This window comes from Lepus europaeus, chromosome 11 (assembly GCF_033115175.1).
Source record: "Lepus europaeus isolate LE1 chromosome 11, mLepTim1.pri, whole genome shotgun sequence".
Classification (NCBI taxonomy): Eukaryota; Metazoa; Chordata; class Mammalia; order Lagomorpha; family Leporidae; genus Lepus; species Lepus europaeus.
Genome location: NC_084837.1, coordinates 73,700,552 through 73,716,313, shown reverse-complemented (window position 1 = coordinate 73,716,313; position 15,762 = coordinate 73,700,552). Strand labels below are relative to the sequence as shown.

General features: G+C 52.5%; 1 protein-coding gene across 2 annotated transcripts in view; it reads left to right on the top strand.

Annotated features, from left to right (window-relative positions):
* Window positions 1-15,762, top strand: part of GNB5 (G protein subunit beta 5) — a 37,806-nt gene that overhangs the window by 6,926 nt on the left and 15,118 nt on the right. For both annotated transcript variants that reach the window (XM_062205933.1, XM_062205934.1), the window contains 3 exons: window positions 6,371-6,507; window positions 9,814-9,855; window positions 11,762-11,838. In XM_062205933.1, the coding sequence (XP_062061917.1) occupies window positions 6,371-6,507; window positions 9,814-9,855; window positions 11,762-11,838 (256 nt within the window). The remainder of the gene's footprint in view (window positions 1-6,370; window positions 6,508-9,813; window positions 9,856-11,761; window positions 11,839-15,762) is intronic.

Here is a 15,762-nt window from a genome sequence, read left to right as displayed (position 1 = left end):
CTTCGGAATAAGCTGGTGCTCACTGTGGGAACCTGAGAAATGTAGAAGACAAGTCACTTTTAATCCTTCCGCGGAGAGCTAGCTACTTTTAGTGTTTTGATGTATTCCGCACCTCATGTTTTTATGTTTATATATATATATATATAATTTATAAGCATACTTAAGATAATACTAGGTCTTAAGATTGTACTTTGAGCATAGTTTTACATTCAAGACAGTAGGTTGAATAGCTTCCTATGCAATTTACATTTCTCTTTTTTTAAAAAAAATTTATTTATTTATTTGAAAGGCAGAGCTACAGAGAGGCAGAGAGAAAGAGGTCTTCCAACCTCTGGTTCACTCCCCAAGTGACCTCAATGGCTGGAGTTTTGCTGATCCAAAGCCAGGAGCCAGGAGCTTCTTCTGGGTCTCCCACATGGGTGCAGGGGCCCAAGCACTTAGGCCATCTTCTACTGCTATCCCAGGCCGTAGCAGAGAGCTGGATTGGAAGAGGAGCAGCCAGGACTTGAACCGGTGCCCAAATGGGATGCTGGCACCTTAACCTGTTGCACCACAGCACCGGCCCCTTTCTTACTATTTTCAGTGCATTTACCTCTATAGCAATATAAAAAGCATTTAAAAAAAAAAAAAAAACTCTCCATTCTCTCCTGTCCTAAACATGGTTCGTTTCCTTGGCTCTTCCCTTCCAAAAGCCCTCTTTGCCCCCAGGTTGTGTTCATCAGTCCCCAGCCCCCGGCTCCCCACCTCTACAGTTTGATTCCTAGCTGCCAGGCACCTGTCAGGTGCTTCAATTTGCCTTCCCAATTAAACCTCAGAAGTACGGGGGCCAGCGCTATGGCTCACTTGGCTAATCCTCCCCCTGCAGTGCCGGTATCCCATATGAGCGCCGGGTTCTAGTCCTGGTTGCTTCTCTTCTGGTCCAGCTCTCTGCTGTGGCCTGGGAGGGCAGTGGAGGATGGCCCAGGTGCTTGGGTCCCTGCACCTGCATGGGAGACCAGGAGGAAGCTTCTGGCTTCTGATCAGCGCGGCGCCAGCTGGAGCGGCCATTTGAGGAGTGAACCAATGGAAGGAAGACCTTTCTCTCTGTTTCTCTCACTGTCTATAACTCTACCTGTCAAATAAATTAAAAAAATAAAAAAACCTCAGAACTACCGCAGGGATTGGGTCATTTGTAGTCCGTTATACCAACACACAAAAATGGACACTAAGAGCCTAACTTCCCACCTGCACATTCCCTACCCCAACTCCTACACATCCTTCAAAACCAGGCTCTGGTGCCATGGCCTCTGATGGCTGCATTGCCCTCCGGCTCCCTGACATGGGTGGCAGCCCCTGATAGCTACCTCCAGGCTGCGCTGGGCTTGTTCCTGGGTGCCGCTGGCCTGTCTGCCCTCTCCATACTGCGAGCTCAGTGAGAGCAGGGGATTCTTGGCATGTGCTGGGGGCCCTGGAGACCCCATTCCAGCGTCCACTCTTCCTCTCAGTGCTCCTCGTGGGTTCCAGCCAGCTTTCAGCTTCTGATCCCAGAATACTGAGTGGCTCAAGCTTCCTGGGCTCCGGCCAAGGAGGCGGCTGGACTCCCAGCTCCCAGACACGGGAAGGAGAGCATCCGGGGGCCAGGGAGCAGGCCCTGCTGGAGTAGCTTCCAGGCTGTTCCAGGCACATCTTGGAGGGACCACGGCCAAGTGTGATGCAGCCGATGGCTGTTTGCTGGAGAGTCTCCTACTAGGTTCTAGAGTGCTGGCTGCGTCATCGCTGCCTTCCACGTCCGTGGGAAGGCCAATCGACTGTCAGTGGGGACCGTGTGCGAGCAGGCTGCCGTCACCCAGGCATGCGTGAGCTCCGTTAGGGTGTGCGGCACCGTGACTCAGCCGGCACAGTCTGTTCTGATGCCAACGTTGATTTCATACCTTTGGGCCTTTGCGCTTTCCACGTCCTCAGTGTAGACAGCCCACTTCCTAGCCTGCTGGTCTGACGCATCCTTTAGGCTGAGCTCCAAATCACCCCAAAAAGCCCCGTGCAGTGCTCCCTGTGCCCACACTCCCAGCTCAGCAAGGCACATGTTGTATTGAAATCATCTTTGTAGCTCCATCTCCTGCTGTTGATCCTCAACTCCAGGGGGAGCCGGGAGAGACTCACACGTGGCCCCCGAGCCTCCTCACACTGAACTGGGAGCTCAAGCTGTCTTCGCATGGTGTTAAGATTGTGTGTAGTAAGGAAAACTCTGGTTATTCAGGGCCAAAAAGGAAGACAAAGACTGAAAGCTGGGCTCCTTGGATCAGGAAACATGTCAGCCACCGCTGTATCTCCCCCAGTGCTAGTGAGTTCACCCTGATAAACTGATGAGTAGCTTGGCACCTGCAGCTGGGATGGTGGGTTGGGGGTAGGGAAGGGAGAGGTACAGAAAAAGCAGAGAAAGGGGCCTGAAAGCTCTGTTGGCTCACCTAGAACTGCTGCCTGCGACTGCTGCTGCTGATTGAAATTTAGTAAATACCAGGGACTTCAAAAAGTTCAGGCAACATTGGAATCAAGAGATAGGCTTGTATTAGTGCAATATTTTTTGAAATCCATGCATCATTTTTTCATAGCACACATTTTTTGTGAAGACCCCTTGTACTAAGCATTTCTCGTTTATTCTTCCAATAAAGATGACTGGGTCCCCTCTCCATGCACACTGGCGAAGACCACAGCTGACACTCAGGAAGTGTACCCTTGGGGCCAGGCTGGCACAGCCGTCCCGGCAGCCCCACCAGGGGAGCCAGGCAGCCGGACGGTGGAGGAGGCGTGCGAGGTCGTGTGGCTGCTGTGTGGCCCAGCCGGGCAGCCCCAGTCCAGAACCTGGATTCTTAGCTGCTCTGCTCCAGTTACGCCTCCTGGAAAAGCAGTGCAAAACAGCATCCCTGTCTCTCCTCAGTTCACCACGTGGTGGAGTGTCTTACCAGTTACCATTATGTTCTGGCAGAGTCTTATAGAAACCCACCGACGGCATTCAGCATTGCTGCCAAACATGTACGTCCTGGAGGGATGGCCTATCCGCAAGGCCAAGGAGAAGAAGCCACGTCTGCCCTGAGCTGTGCTCCCACAGACAGCACACGGGCGTCGTCAGCTCACCTCCAGACTTGTTCTGCCTGATGGGTGAATTCCTTTTTTAGAGGATTTGTTTAGTTGTTTATCTGAACAAGAGAGATTTTCCATCCACCGATTCACTCCCCAAATGGCTGCAGTGACCCTAGGCTGGTCCAGGCCAAAGCCAGGAGCCCACACACCATCCAGGTACCTTGCTCAAGGCAGGTGGGTACAGGGGCCCAAGCACTTGGGTCCTCATCCACTGCTTTCCCAGGTGCCTTAGCAGGGAGCTGGATGATAGACAGAGCAGTGGCAACTCAGGCTGGCCCTCGGATGTGGGATGCTGGCATCCCAGGTGACAGCTTTAACCCACTGTACCACAGTGTCAGCCCCTGAATTTTTTTTTTAATTCAAGATATATAAGTTTTGGCAGATAGAAGCAGGATGGAGTGGGTTGGAAGTGAATCTCTATGTGGGAAGGGAGAGTGTGGTGAGAAAAAATAATTAATAGTTGGGATGTGTTCAGATTCATGTTATGTAACGGGAGCCCTATTTTAGTTGGAATGAATCATCTCTTGTTTTTTTAAGATGGACATTAAAAAGCTATGGTTATCTTAATGCTAAATTGGAGGAAGCAGCAGTAAGATCATCTGAAGTTCCAAAGTAAGCTGCCAAACAGAATGAATTCACAACTCTGAGCTGAGCCGGGCTGTGTAAGAGGCCTGTAAGAGTTCAAAGAATTCAGTCTGTTTTTAAGCTTCAATCAGTGTTTTTTTATGAAGAGAGTGTTATAAAAGGCTAACGCACTATTGGTGGCAATAAATAATGCAATGTTTTAGCAAAAGCAGCGGCATAATAATTGAACATTCTCAAAGCACTTCTGAGTTTATCAAGGATTGCTACAGTTTGTGTTTTCACAGAGACTGTTTTGCAAACCTGTGTGCTTTCATCTTAAAAATGGGGCCACTAAAGGGAACCAAGCCAGCGGACGAGCAGGCGTGTGGCGGGGCGGTGCCCAGGGAGAGTCGCTCCTGCTAGCCCACCGGGACACCTGGCCCTCCGCTGGATGCAGTGGGAATGCAGGTTGAGTGTCCCTACTCTGAAAATCCAAAGTCCAGAGTGCTCCAAAACCCAGAACGTTGTGAGCTCCAGCATGACGTCAGAGGTGGAAAATTCCACAGCTGACCTCATGTGGCAGGTCACGTTCAAAATGCAGTAAAAATAGTGTCTAATGTTATCTTAGGGTGATGCATGCAAGCACGAGGGATTTCTTGCTTAGCCCTGGGTCATCCCACCCCAAGATATCTGATTATATTTATATATACGTAAATATTCTAAAAATTCAAAAGAATCTAAAAATCTGAAATGATTCTGGTCCCAAGCATGTAAGGGATTACAGTCTGTTGGATAAAGTAGGAATTCGTGAGTTCAGGCCAACATAATTAAATAAGTAAGTAAGAGATACTCCCCGTTATGTTGAAGCCAACTAATAGAGGCAGAAGGAATGATGGACTTCACAAAATCACCACTTGCCAGTCACCGTCACAATAACTGGTTCAAGCAAAAATCATTAATGGATGTTGAAATAAGGGTATTCAGGTGTGAAGACCAACACGCTATGCATATATTCTCAGAGCTCATCCCCACAAGATGCTTGTTCATAATAAACGGTAGATGGGTAGCTCTGTGATGGAGAAACCTGGCAGGTGCCGCCTGAACCCAGCGACCAGAGTCGCCTCCCCGGCAGTGGGCTGCCAGCCAGCAGTGGCTGCAGAGCAAGAACTCGGCATCAAGTCTGCCGTGTTCCGGCAACGATGCAGTGCCCAAACCTCCCCGTGAGAAAGCGTCAGATAAAACCAACCCAGGACACAGAGTGACTGGGCCTTAAAGACGCGGGGCAGCTGAAATGAGACATGTGGCGCTAGGAAGGGCAAGTGCTGTGGACCGGGGCATCTCGGTGACGGCCGTAGCGTGGACGGTGTGGTTCCAGCGTGGATTTTCTGGTTGCAGTCATTGCACTGTGGTTCTACAAGAGAGTTCTTTGTTTTTCAGAAGTCACACCGGAGCATTTAAGGGGAGAGAAGGGCAGAGGAAGGCAGCAGGGGAGAAGGAGGGACAGGGAGTAAGGGGAAGCGAGAGGGCTTAGATCATGACGTGAAACAAACAAACAAAGGAGAAGTAAGATAAACCGCCAGGGGAGCCCCCTCGGCCCTGTCCACCCGCTGCAGGGAGGAGGACCGCTGCCCCTAGAGCTCCACAGTGCTTTCCTGGGCTGACCCTGGTAGAGTGCCCTCGGCCCTCCTCCCCACCTGCCTGGAGCAAGGCCCAGCCCAGAGGTTTCAGAAGGGAGAAGAGGGAGAGGGAGTTGGGAGCCTTGGCTTCTCCACCTGCCACGGCCGCGGACCTGGTCCCCGGGAACCGCGGTTCCCCCACTGGCTCTGTGCAGGGCCAGGGCCCACCAGCACCCGCACACAGCAGACCCTCCCAGCCGCGGCCTGTGAACTTGTCGTTTTTACGCTCGTCAGGCACACCTCCCCATGAGCCCCCGCAAAGCCCTCCCTGGCCTCAGGACGGGAGCTGGGAGGTTGATCCCCAAGTTGCAAATGGTACCGGCAGTGTCCTGTAGGGTTCTCCCCCCACCCAGGAGGAGCTTTTAGGATATTGCATTGATCACTGTGGCTCCTAAGTTTTTTAATAAATTCACCATTTGCTGACAGCTCACTCGCTGTTTTTGCTCACTCATTCTCTCCCAGAGCAGGCGTGTGCAGCACCTGTTGCGGGTCTGTGCCGAGCACGGAGGTCCCTTAGACACAGGGCCTGCTATTGAGCAGCACGTTGCAGCCCAAACACACGCTTTTGTCCAGTCCAGCTTCCCTGTGACTGAGCACGAGGTAGAAGAGCCAGAAGTCTCAGCCTGGCTCCCAGCTGGTTGCATGAACCTGTATTAGCCAGTGACGTCTGACTTCCCACCTGTCCAGTGGAGACCAGCACCTCCCTCTGCCGCCTGCCCTGCCTACCTCTCAGAGCTATGCCCCTTAAACTGGAGAATTGAGTACAGCGCTTTACCAGCATGAGGCTGCTCAATCCTCACTATACATACGGGGAAGGGTTTGGAAAACATAGAGTCTTAAACAAAAGGGTAAAACAGCTGTGTTCTCTCTGCCCTCTACGGCGGTGTGTTGTTAAATAGGGGGATCACGAACCGAATTGTGACACTGAGGTCGCTCAGGGGGCCGCCTCATTCTGTGGAGCCTGGCCCCTGACAACGTGACTGACGTGATTGACAGCAGCCTTATGCTTTCAGTGCACCAGGTAGCCGAGCGGGTGGAGGCCTTGGGCCAGTTCGTCATGAAGACGAGGCGGACCCTCAAGGGCCATGGAAACAAGGTCCTGTGCATGGACTGGTGCAAGGACAAGCGGAGGATCGTGAGCTCATCCCAGGTATGGCCACCGTGGAGCAGGTGCGCAGGCTCCACACACTACAGCCGAGACGCAGAGCGCTGGCCCTCGGCTGAGCCTTGTGGCTTGGGTTCTTGTCTGAACGACCCGATTTGACTAAAGAGTTCTCTTGCATACTGTCGACCTCACCCAGGCAGGTGGGTTTGCAATTAGCATAGTTGAAATGCTCTAGGCTGCATTTGACTTCTTAATGAGCCACTCAAAATTACTTTTTTTAAAGATTTTTTTAAAGATTCATTTTATGTATTCGAGTCCCAGCTACTCCACTTCTGATCCAGATCCCTGTTAATGGCCTGGGGAAAGCAGCAGAAGATGGCCTAAGTGCTTGGGCCCCTGCCACCCATGTTAGAGACCCAGATAAAGCTCCTGGCTTTGGCCTGGCCCAATCCTGCTGTTGTGGCCATTTGAGGAGTGAACCAACAGATGAAAAATCTGTCTCTTTATCTCCCTCTCTCTCTCTAACTCTGACATTCAATTAAATAAATAAACCTTAAAATTTTTTTTAAAAAAAGAATTAACATCCCCAAATGGCTCCCCAAATGGCTGCAATGGCCAGGGCTGAGCCACACTGAAGCCAGGAGCCTAGAACTCCATCCAAGTCTCCCAGGCACGTTAGCAGGGAGCTGGATTGGACGTGGAGCAGCCAGGGTTCAAGCCTGTACTGAGATAAGATGCCAGCATGACAGGCCGCAGCTTAACCCCCTGTACCACACACCAGCTGCAAAGTGAATTTCTTTATGAGCACATTTCAAGGTCTCATTTGTGAGTGAAACCTTTTTTAAAGCATTTATTTTATTTATTTTAAAGGCAGAGTTACAGAAAGAGAGGCAGGAAGAGACAGAGAGAGGCCTTCTGTCCACTGGTTCACTCCCCAAATGGCCGCAACGGCTGGAGTTGGGCCAAAGCGAGGAGCCTCCTCCAGGTCTCCCACATGGGTGACGGGGTCCAAGCACTTAGGCCATCCTGTGCTGCTTTCCTAGGCATGTTAGCGGTGAGCTGGATCGGAAGTGGAGCAGCCGGGATCGGGACCAGCACCCATATGGGCTGCTGGTGCTGCAGGCTTTACCCACTACACCACAGCGCTGTCCCCTGATGAGCTGGCCTTGGCAGTGACAAGCCATCACTCTGTCTTCTGCTGGTCCCATCGAGCAACCCTGTATAAAGCAGCAGGAGGTTCTGCAGCATATGAGCAGCCCAGGGAGCTGGAATGACCAGGGACTCTTGGAGGCTGGCTCCCACGGCTTGGTGCTTTTTATGTCTGTTTTCGGGTACGTGTAGAAGACATAAAGCCATAAACAGAAGTCCATGAGGCAGTCTATAAATCACAGGCAGTGTGGGTTTCCTCCCACCCTGCCTTCTGCCCAGCTTTTTCGAAAGAGGATTTGTTTTTTAAAATAACCCTCTGAGCACTAAACTGTCCACATTCCAGATAACCCACAGGCTCTGGCATCCCTGTCAGTTTTGTGTTGAGTAAGATGGAGGTCACTGATTTCCTGCATTACCTGCAGATCCCAAATACCACACTGCGTTTGCCTTTTATCTTGCACCCATGATCCACTTACAATTATGTATGTCACCATTTTTCCCCACCGCCCTATCACAGTCATTACCATTTTAGAGCATTTCTTTCTAGCTCCTGTATTTTTTTCCAAATGCTTGTTTTTACAGAGTGGCTACCAAGATGTTCTTGTTGCTCCCTAGCTTTTCTGACTTTTTAAATCCTTGCAAGTATGCTACATGCTGGGTTTTCTGTGGCTCACACAGCACACTTACTTGAGGGGGGCAGGGAGGTTGTAAGGAGGGTGCCCTCGGCGCCCTGGTATGCCCCATCCACCCACCTCTGCTCCAGAGAGCTGGGACGTGGGTGAGCGCAGGGAGAGGTGGGAGAGCGCAGGAAGGCTCTGGAACAGACTTGCCTCATCAGCACCTTCTCCCATACAAGGCAGGAGGTGAGTCACCCTATCCAGGTGGGCTGAGGCCCGTTCTCTCCCGGCACGTAGATCCGGGCTCCCGGAGGGCACGTGGTGGGTGGACAGGCAGTGAGGTGAAGGAAGCCACCGACATGGGCAGTGTGCTGAGTCGATTCCCTTTGCTCAGGGAGCCGGGGCTGTAGGCAGGAGCACCCTGGGGTACAGGTGCTGAGCGCCTGCCCTGTTCTCTGCACGACAGCCTTACCTGGTCTGCCCCACACATCGTGTGTGGCCGCCGAGTCAGAGACATCGATGAGAAGAACCAGTGTGCTTAGGAAAGCTCCCAGACCAGCTTTGACTTGCTCCGCGGCCCCTCTGCCACATACAGCATTAATACAGAACTCTCACATCACATCGTGCAGAGCAAGCAGCCGTGTCACTTGACAGTCGGGCCTGGCATCTGCCCCAGAAGGGTTTTCTCCAGCCTCACCTTCTCTGCTTAGTCACCAGATTTGACTCAAAAACCAAGCCTGCTGTAGAAGCTGCAGGTTGACCTTCACTGAGGGTGCACAGGGATTCACGCACAGACACAACCCAGCTGCCCGGAGACCCTCTGTCTGCCCGGAGATCCCCTGCGTCATGTTCTGGACAGGTCCCTGCTCTGTAGGGGTCAGGGCTTCTGTGGGCTCCCCTCTGGTGGGTTCGTGCTACAAGCAGATGACACTGCTGTCTGTGTGTCACCAGCCTGGCGCTCACCCAGCAGGGAGCACTATTTATTTACTGAACAGCTGCCCACAGGGCTCCCCACCATCACAGGTGCACGGCACACCTCGTCCCCCATGTGAGTGGGAGCTTCGATGTCTCCAAGCACCAGCAGGCGGGGAGCTGACCCTGGACCCGCTCAGCCCTCACCAGAGCTGTCCATGAAGAGTGGACAGAGAATGGGGGCTGTTAGGGTGCACAGCTGCAGGGAACCTGGACCGCACAAGAAGACAGCATAGTGGGGATGGCGTGGGAGAGAGGCTTATCACTTCCTGTCCAGTGCCCACAGGTGATCTCGGTTTTTTTTCGCCCTGTGTTTGGCATTTAAGGGGTGGAGGATAACAGTGGTGAACCAGCGGTCTGTGCTTGGCTGATGAATGGTATTAACTGAGGGCCTGGGCCCTGCTGTCTGTATGTGTAGCTCTGTAAGAAACGCCCGGCTGCAGAGCCCAGTGCCACCTCCCTCCCTGCCCTTTTTGAGAGCAGGCTGAAGGGTCTGGATTCACAGAAACTTACTCTGGCCTTGCACTCCCCGCTGGTGTTCATGACGAATTCTGGGCAGTTCTCGGTAAGACCCTGTGCACAATTCCTGACCTCTTTTCTCTTCTCCCTCCAGGATGGGAAGGTGATCGTGTGGGATTCCTTCACCACCAACAAGGTGAGGCCTTGTCCCCAGCTGGGCTGACAGGTGCCCTGCGGTGGTCACCTTGCAGCCCCGCCAGCCCTGTGCAGCCTGGGTTCCTTCTCCATATGCCACCTCCCACCCGGAGAGATCCCCCTACCCCGTGAGCCTGCAGGGACACCCTGGAGGGTGTGGATAGGAAACTGGCCGCAAGCGTGCCGTGGAAAACTTGTCACCTGCAGACGTGCAACTGCATCGTGTATTTTCCTTCTGAATGGAGACAACAGTCCCAAGACCCTTGGTTGTGTCTCCGCACTCTGGCTTTGACCAGGCTGTGTGGCACCGTGGAAGTGAGCGTTTGGTAGCAGGGCAGGGAGAGGCCGAATCATCCCAAGCCCCTCGTAAGGCCCGGGCCTGCACAGCTCAGATTAGATCTAAGTTTAGACTCTTAGGATCAAGGCTTCGGTCTACGCTTGGGTTCACCTGCAAAGCTGTGTGCGCCTCTGGGCATTCACAGTCCGGAGTGTTGCATATTCAATACGATCCCAGTGTTTACTCAGAAAGCAGCTCTTCCTTCTCACTCTGCATTTAAAAAACAAAGAGGCCGTATCTGTCCCAGCTCTCCCTTGCCCTGACTGGTCAGGTGGTATCGCCACCAGCCCAGCCGCTGTTCCGAGACCCAGTCAAGTGGGGCTCCAGAACTGCTTTGCAGAGCAGGGTCCCTAACAGCAGGTGCTTGGGAAATGATAAAAATACCACTTGCTGTCTCACAGGTGCCTGCAGCCGCGGGGAAGCCCATGCTAGTGTCTGCCCCTCCCCGTGCCCCTTGGCAGGCTGGACTGTGTGCTGTTTCGTTGTTTCTGTGTACATGTGGGCGTGGCAGAGAGCACACACTGCTGAAGCACTGCAGGAGTGCCCCATGGCCGCTGGCAGGGAAGGTGGCCATTACCTGTAGGGAAAGGGGCTGGAGTGTCCTGGGAGGGAGCAGCCACCTCCACACACACACACACACACACACACACAAACACGCACACACATAGAGGGCAGCGGTGGCAGCGTCTTGACGTCCTGAAAGGCTTCTGAGTGTGGATGATGACAGAATCGTAGCAAAACACAAAATCCCAGAAAAGTACAGAGACTCCTACCAGAGAAGAAGCCCTGCCCTTGAACGTGGCTTGTGAATCAATGCCGGCCACGCCGCAGAGGCAGCGCGAGGGCCAGGCAGGACAAGAGGCCAGCCTGTATGGGGTCCCATCCCGTTAGTGTTAGAACCAGGAGCACGGGCCACACCCCCATGGAAATAAGACCACAGGTGTGTTTGAAACGTGGTTTGCATCCCTTGCTTATCTTCACGCAGGGGGATGTGGGTGCCTCAGCCGCAAGCCAGGGGCTGGTGCGCCTAATCCTGAGTGCTCCCATTCAGCTGGGTCTCTTTCATGCAGGAGCACAGCCCAAGGCCACCCTCCCCTTCCCGCCCCTCCTCTTCAGACCTGCCCAGGAATGATGCCACAGCTAGCAAAGGCCTTGGTGTACACACACGTGAACAAACAGTATCCATAGAAAAAGGCACCCAAGAACCTATTTGGGAAATAGGACTCCAAGTACATTAGGTCAAGTCCGTCTGCAAGGGGACCAGGAGCTGGCTTTTAGAGACAGGAGCGCTGGTGCTTGTGTGTTAGGGACAGGTGGTGTGGCTGGGCTGAGAGGTTTGCCGCGCAGCCTGTACGTCCGTGACATACTCCGTGGTTGAGGATGGGGAGGCTGGGCCTCCTTGTCACCCTCCAGCCCCTCTCTGCACCACACACTTCCCTCTCAGACCAGAGCCCGAGTGCATCCTGCAGGCAGGAACTCCGATGATTTCGGTTTGTGAAACTTACACGTGAAGCGTGGAGTGTGGCGGCCCGTGTCGCTCTCGCGCTCACCCCTGCCTGCTGTGTTTCAGGAGCACGCGGTCACGATGCCCTGCACGTGGGTGATGGCCTGTGCTTACGCCCCGTCCGGATGTGCCATTGCTTGTGGGTAAGTTGGGGGCTGCAGCGGCTTGAAAGGCCTCCTGATAGCCACAAAACACCATTCTCTTGGCAAAAGCAAGCAAACAGGCCAGGGCTTACAATCCAGTTGCTCACGAAGCAACGTGTTAGGTTTCTCCTTGAGCTTCCAAAAAGAAGAAACCCCAAGGCCCTCTCATGGGTGTTTTCATGACAGAGTGACAGGAGCGTAAATTCCAGGCCTGTCCCCTGGCTTTCTTTCCCCGATGCCGTTGGTGGGACTGTACATTGCTGTAGACATTTCCGAAGGCAGGTTGGTAATGTGGCCAGAAATGTGTCAGCTTTGATCTAGTGACGCATCTAGGAACTTGTTTGAAATGAATGACCCAAAATAGAGAAAATGCATACGAACGACATTGATTGCAGCATTTTTATATTTTTGATTTATTTATTTTCATTTTATTTAAAAGGGGGGGGGAGGCGAGAGCGCGATCTTCCTTCCACTGGTTCACCTCTCTTGATGCATGAAACAGCCAGGGTTGGGCCATGCCAAAGCCAGGAGCCAGGAACTCAGTCTGGGTGCACCACTTGGGTGGAAGGGGCCCAAGTGCTCTGCTGTCCCCTGAGGCACGTTAACTGGAAGCTGGAATCAGGCACGGAGCCAGGACTGGATCCAGGCACTGCCGTGTGAGATGCAGTCATGACGAACAGCAGCGTTACCGCTGCCCCGAGCACCTGCCCTGAATCCGAGTTCCCACTGGTAACTCCGGCACAACACTTCCCAGCCTTGGCTCTGTGGCATCCTGCCGTGCCAGTATCGCACCACACCTGTGCCACGTTCTCTAAATGTCTTTGTAGGGTAACAGGCTATTTTTCATCTCCATCTGCCTGGCTACTGAGTCCATCTCTCATTTGGGTCCAGACTTGAAAGCTAACCCCGCCCCCATAGTATTAGCATAGTCCCTCCCCCCACCAAAAATGTGTCAGTTGACTGTGATCATAAGTATTTCTCATTTGTCATACACTTCCTGAATGCACCTGGGGGCAAGGCAGGGGCTCAGGTGTCAGTGGAACTAATGAATAAAATTTCTTCCTGCAAGCAAGGATTGACATTAAAAAATGGAGAATGACCACGACCTGCGCACCCATCACGTGCCAAGAGTCCCTCTGACCTCCTATAATCGCCACAGCAGCCCCTTGGGACCCATGGATAGAATTTGCTCCATTTTATTGCTGGGGAAACTGAGGCCTGGGGAACCTATAAAACAACCAAGATCATAAAATTAGGTCCTACAGCAGAGAGTCAACAGCCAATGCAAAACGTCTCATAGCAACACACGTAACCCTGAGTGATAAGTATGCCAGTAGGGCTGCAGAGAAATGCGTCTGAAAGTGCAGTGTGGTGGGGAGGGGGAGACACATCCTACCTCAAGGGCCAGGGGAGGCGTAGGCCCCACTGTGCTTCTTCGTTATCATGGCCCAGGGGTGGGGAGCGTCCAGCCCATGGGCTGTGTAAGGCCCACAGAATCATCTGGTCTAGCCCTGCCATGGCAACCGCAGGTGAGACTCAAAATTCAATAGACCTGTAGCAGGCTCAGTTTTAAGTTGATAATCTTGGATGGCCCATGAATGACGTTCCAGATTTCCACATGGCCCCTGGCAGAAGAAAGCGGTTGCCCAAGTGCGAATCCTTCTCTCCCACGCCATCTATAAATGAGCCTGCCAAGACTAATTACTGGTAACAAGCGCTCTCAGTTGCACACTGGCAACTCCAAACAGGTGGAAAGGCCAAAGGGTCCCCCGGCTTCCCCAGGGCTGCGGGAGAGAGCGACCCATCCGGAATATCCCCACTAGAAGGACGCAGGGCTCTCCGGACTAAGGCTGATCTTAGGTCTGGGGCAGGAAGAGAGTAAGTGAGCCTGGGACGTTGTCTTGTTCTGGAAGGTAGGGAATGTTTAGGGACCAATAGGGTCACAGGAGAATGAACAGGAGCTGGCTCACAGGGGTCCCCATGTCCACATTTGGGATAGTTTGAGCATCAGATGAAATCATTAAAGAACAAAGAATCCGTGGGTGTACAGTGACCCTGGGGGAGGGTGATTCTTCTCAGAAAACACCAGCCGGCAGGTGCAGAGGGCGTTATCAGATGAGAGGGCCCTGTTTTGCATCACCAAAAGTAGAATTTGATTCACACAAAGGTAAGCAGGTATGAAAGGAGGGTGGAAAAAATAATTTTTTAACTTTTTTATTTGTTTGAGAAAGTCACAAAGGGAGGGAGAGACCGAGAGAGAGAGAGATCTTTCATCCACTGGTTCACTCACCAAATGGCTGCAACAGCCAGGGCAGGGGCAGGAGGAGCCCAGCATTCCAGCCAGGTCTCCCCCATTGGTAGCAGGGGCCCAAACACTTGGACCGTCTTCTGCTGCTTCTCAGGTGCATTAGTAGGGAGCTGGATCAGAAGCAGAGCAGCTGGGACCTGAGCTGGCACTCCAATATGGGATGCCAGCACTCAAGTGGCACCTTAACCTGCTGCACCACAACACCCCCCATTTTCATGGTCTCAAAATATCCCGCCACAGATTATTACTAATTACAAACAGATGACCTTTGCCTTGGGAAGATCTGGTGGTCCATGCATCTCCAGTCTTGGAACAACAGGCATTACGAGCCCCCTGAATTAAAGCAATAATGCCCTGGCACTGTTACTGCCAAAAGTGTTACACGTGTTATACATTTCTAATCTGGGAATTCAAAATCTAAGTCTTGGAGTGTCAGCATGACGCCCCAAGTGGACCATTCCACACGCAACCTCATGTGATGGGTCACCATGGAGATTCAGGCACATTGGCAACATTATATAGGGAGAGGTGTTTGGCATAGCAGTTAAGCTGCCAGTTAGAGCCCTGGGTCCCACATCCGCGTACCTGGATACCATACCCGGCTCTGGCTCCTGATTCCAGCTTCCTGGTAATGTGGATCCTAGAAGGCAGCAGGTGATGGCTCAAGTGGTTGGGTTCCTGCCACCCATGTGGGACACTGGGATTGAGTTCCTGGCTCCTGGCTTCTGCCCTTTTAGCCACTGTGGGTGTTTGAGGAGTGAGCTAGCATGTGAGATCTGTTTCTCTTTCTCACTCCATGTTAGCATGTGTCCATCTGTTTCACTCTGTCTTCAAATGCATTTTTTAAAAATTCTTCATATATTTTTGTATCACATTACCTTCCTGCTACCTGTACTCCTGTAAGGTAAATAGAAACAAATGAGTTTTGTGTTTAGATTTGAGTCTCATCCACAGGGTACCTCATTGTCTATATTTAGATATTCCAAAATCCAGCCACATCCAAAACCTGTAACACTTGTGGTCCCAAGCTCCTTGGAGGCACCTTGGATGAGGGATACTCAAACCCAGAGTGTGTGACATTCTGAAGCTGGGATGGGTGTCCAGCCTAGCAGCTGAAGCGCCTGTGTCCAGTATCAAAGTACGTGGGTTCAGTACTTGGCTCTGCCCCTGACTCCAGCTTCCTGCTAGCGCAGACTCTGGGAAGCAGGTACACTTCAAATAACTGGGTTCCTGCCACTCATGCGGGAGACCTGGACTGAGCTCCCAACTCCCAGCGTGGGCTCCCCAACCATTGCAGGCTTACAGGAAGTGACTCAGCGGTTGAAAGTGTTCTCTCATGAGCCTGCGGGGAAAGCAGGATATACAACAGACTCACAGAATGGCAAATGCCCTAAACAGCACTCCGGCCTCAGAATCAACCCTTGGGGCATTCGGATCTGCTAAAAGGCCCAAGAGAGTCTCGCAGGCATGGAAAGCCAAGACACTGTGGCAAAAATGACATGAATGAAAGATCTCGGTGAATGAGATCCCAGCAGAAAGAACGGGCCATCAAAGAAGGAGGCACCCTTCTCTGAAGGGAGGAAGGAACCTCCATTGTGATACGGCCTTGACTAAAT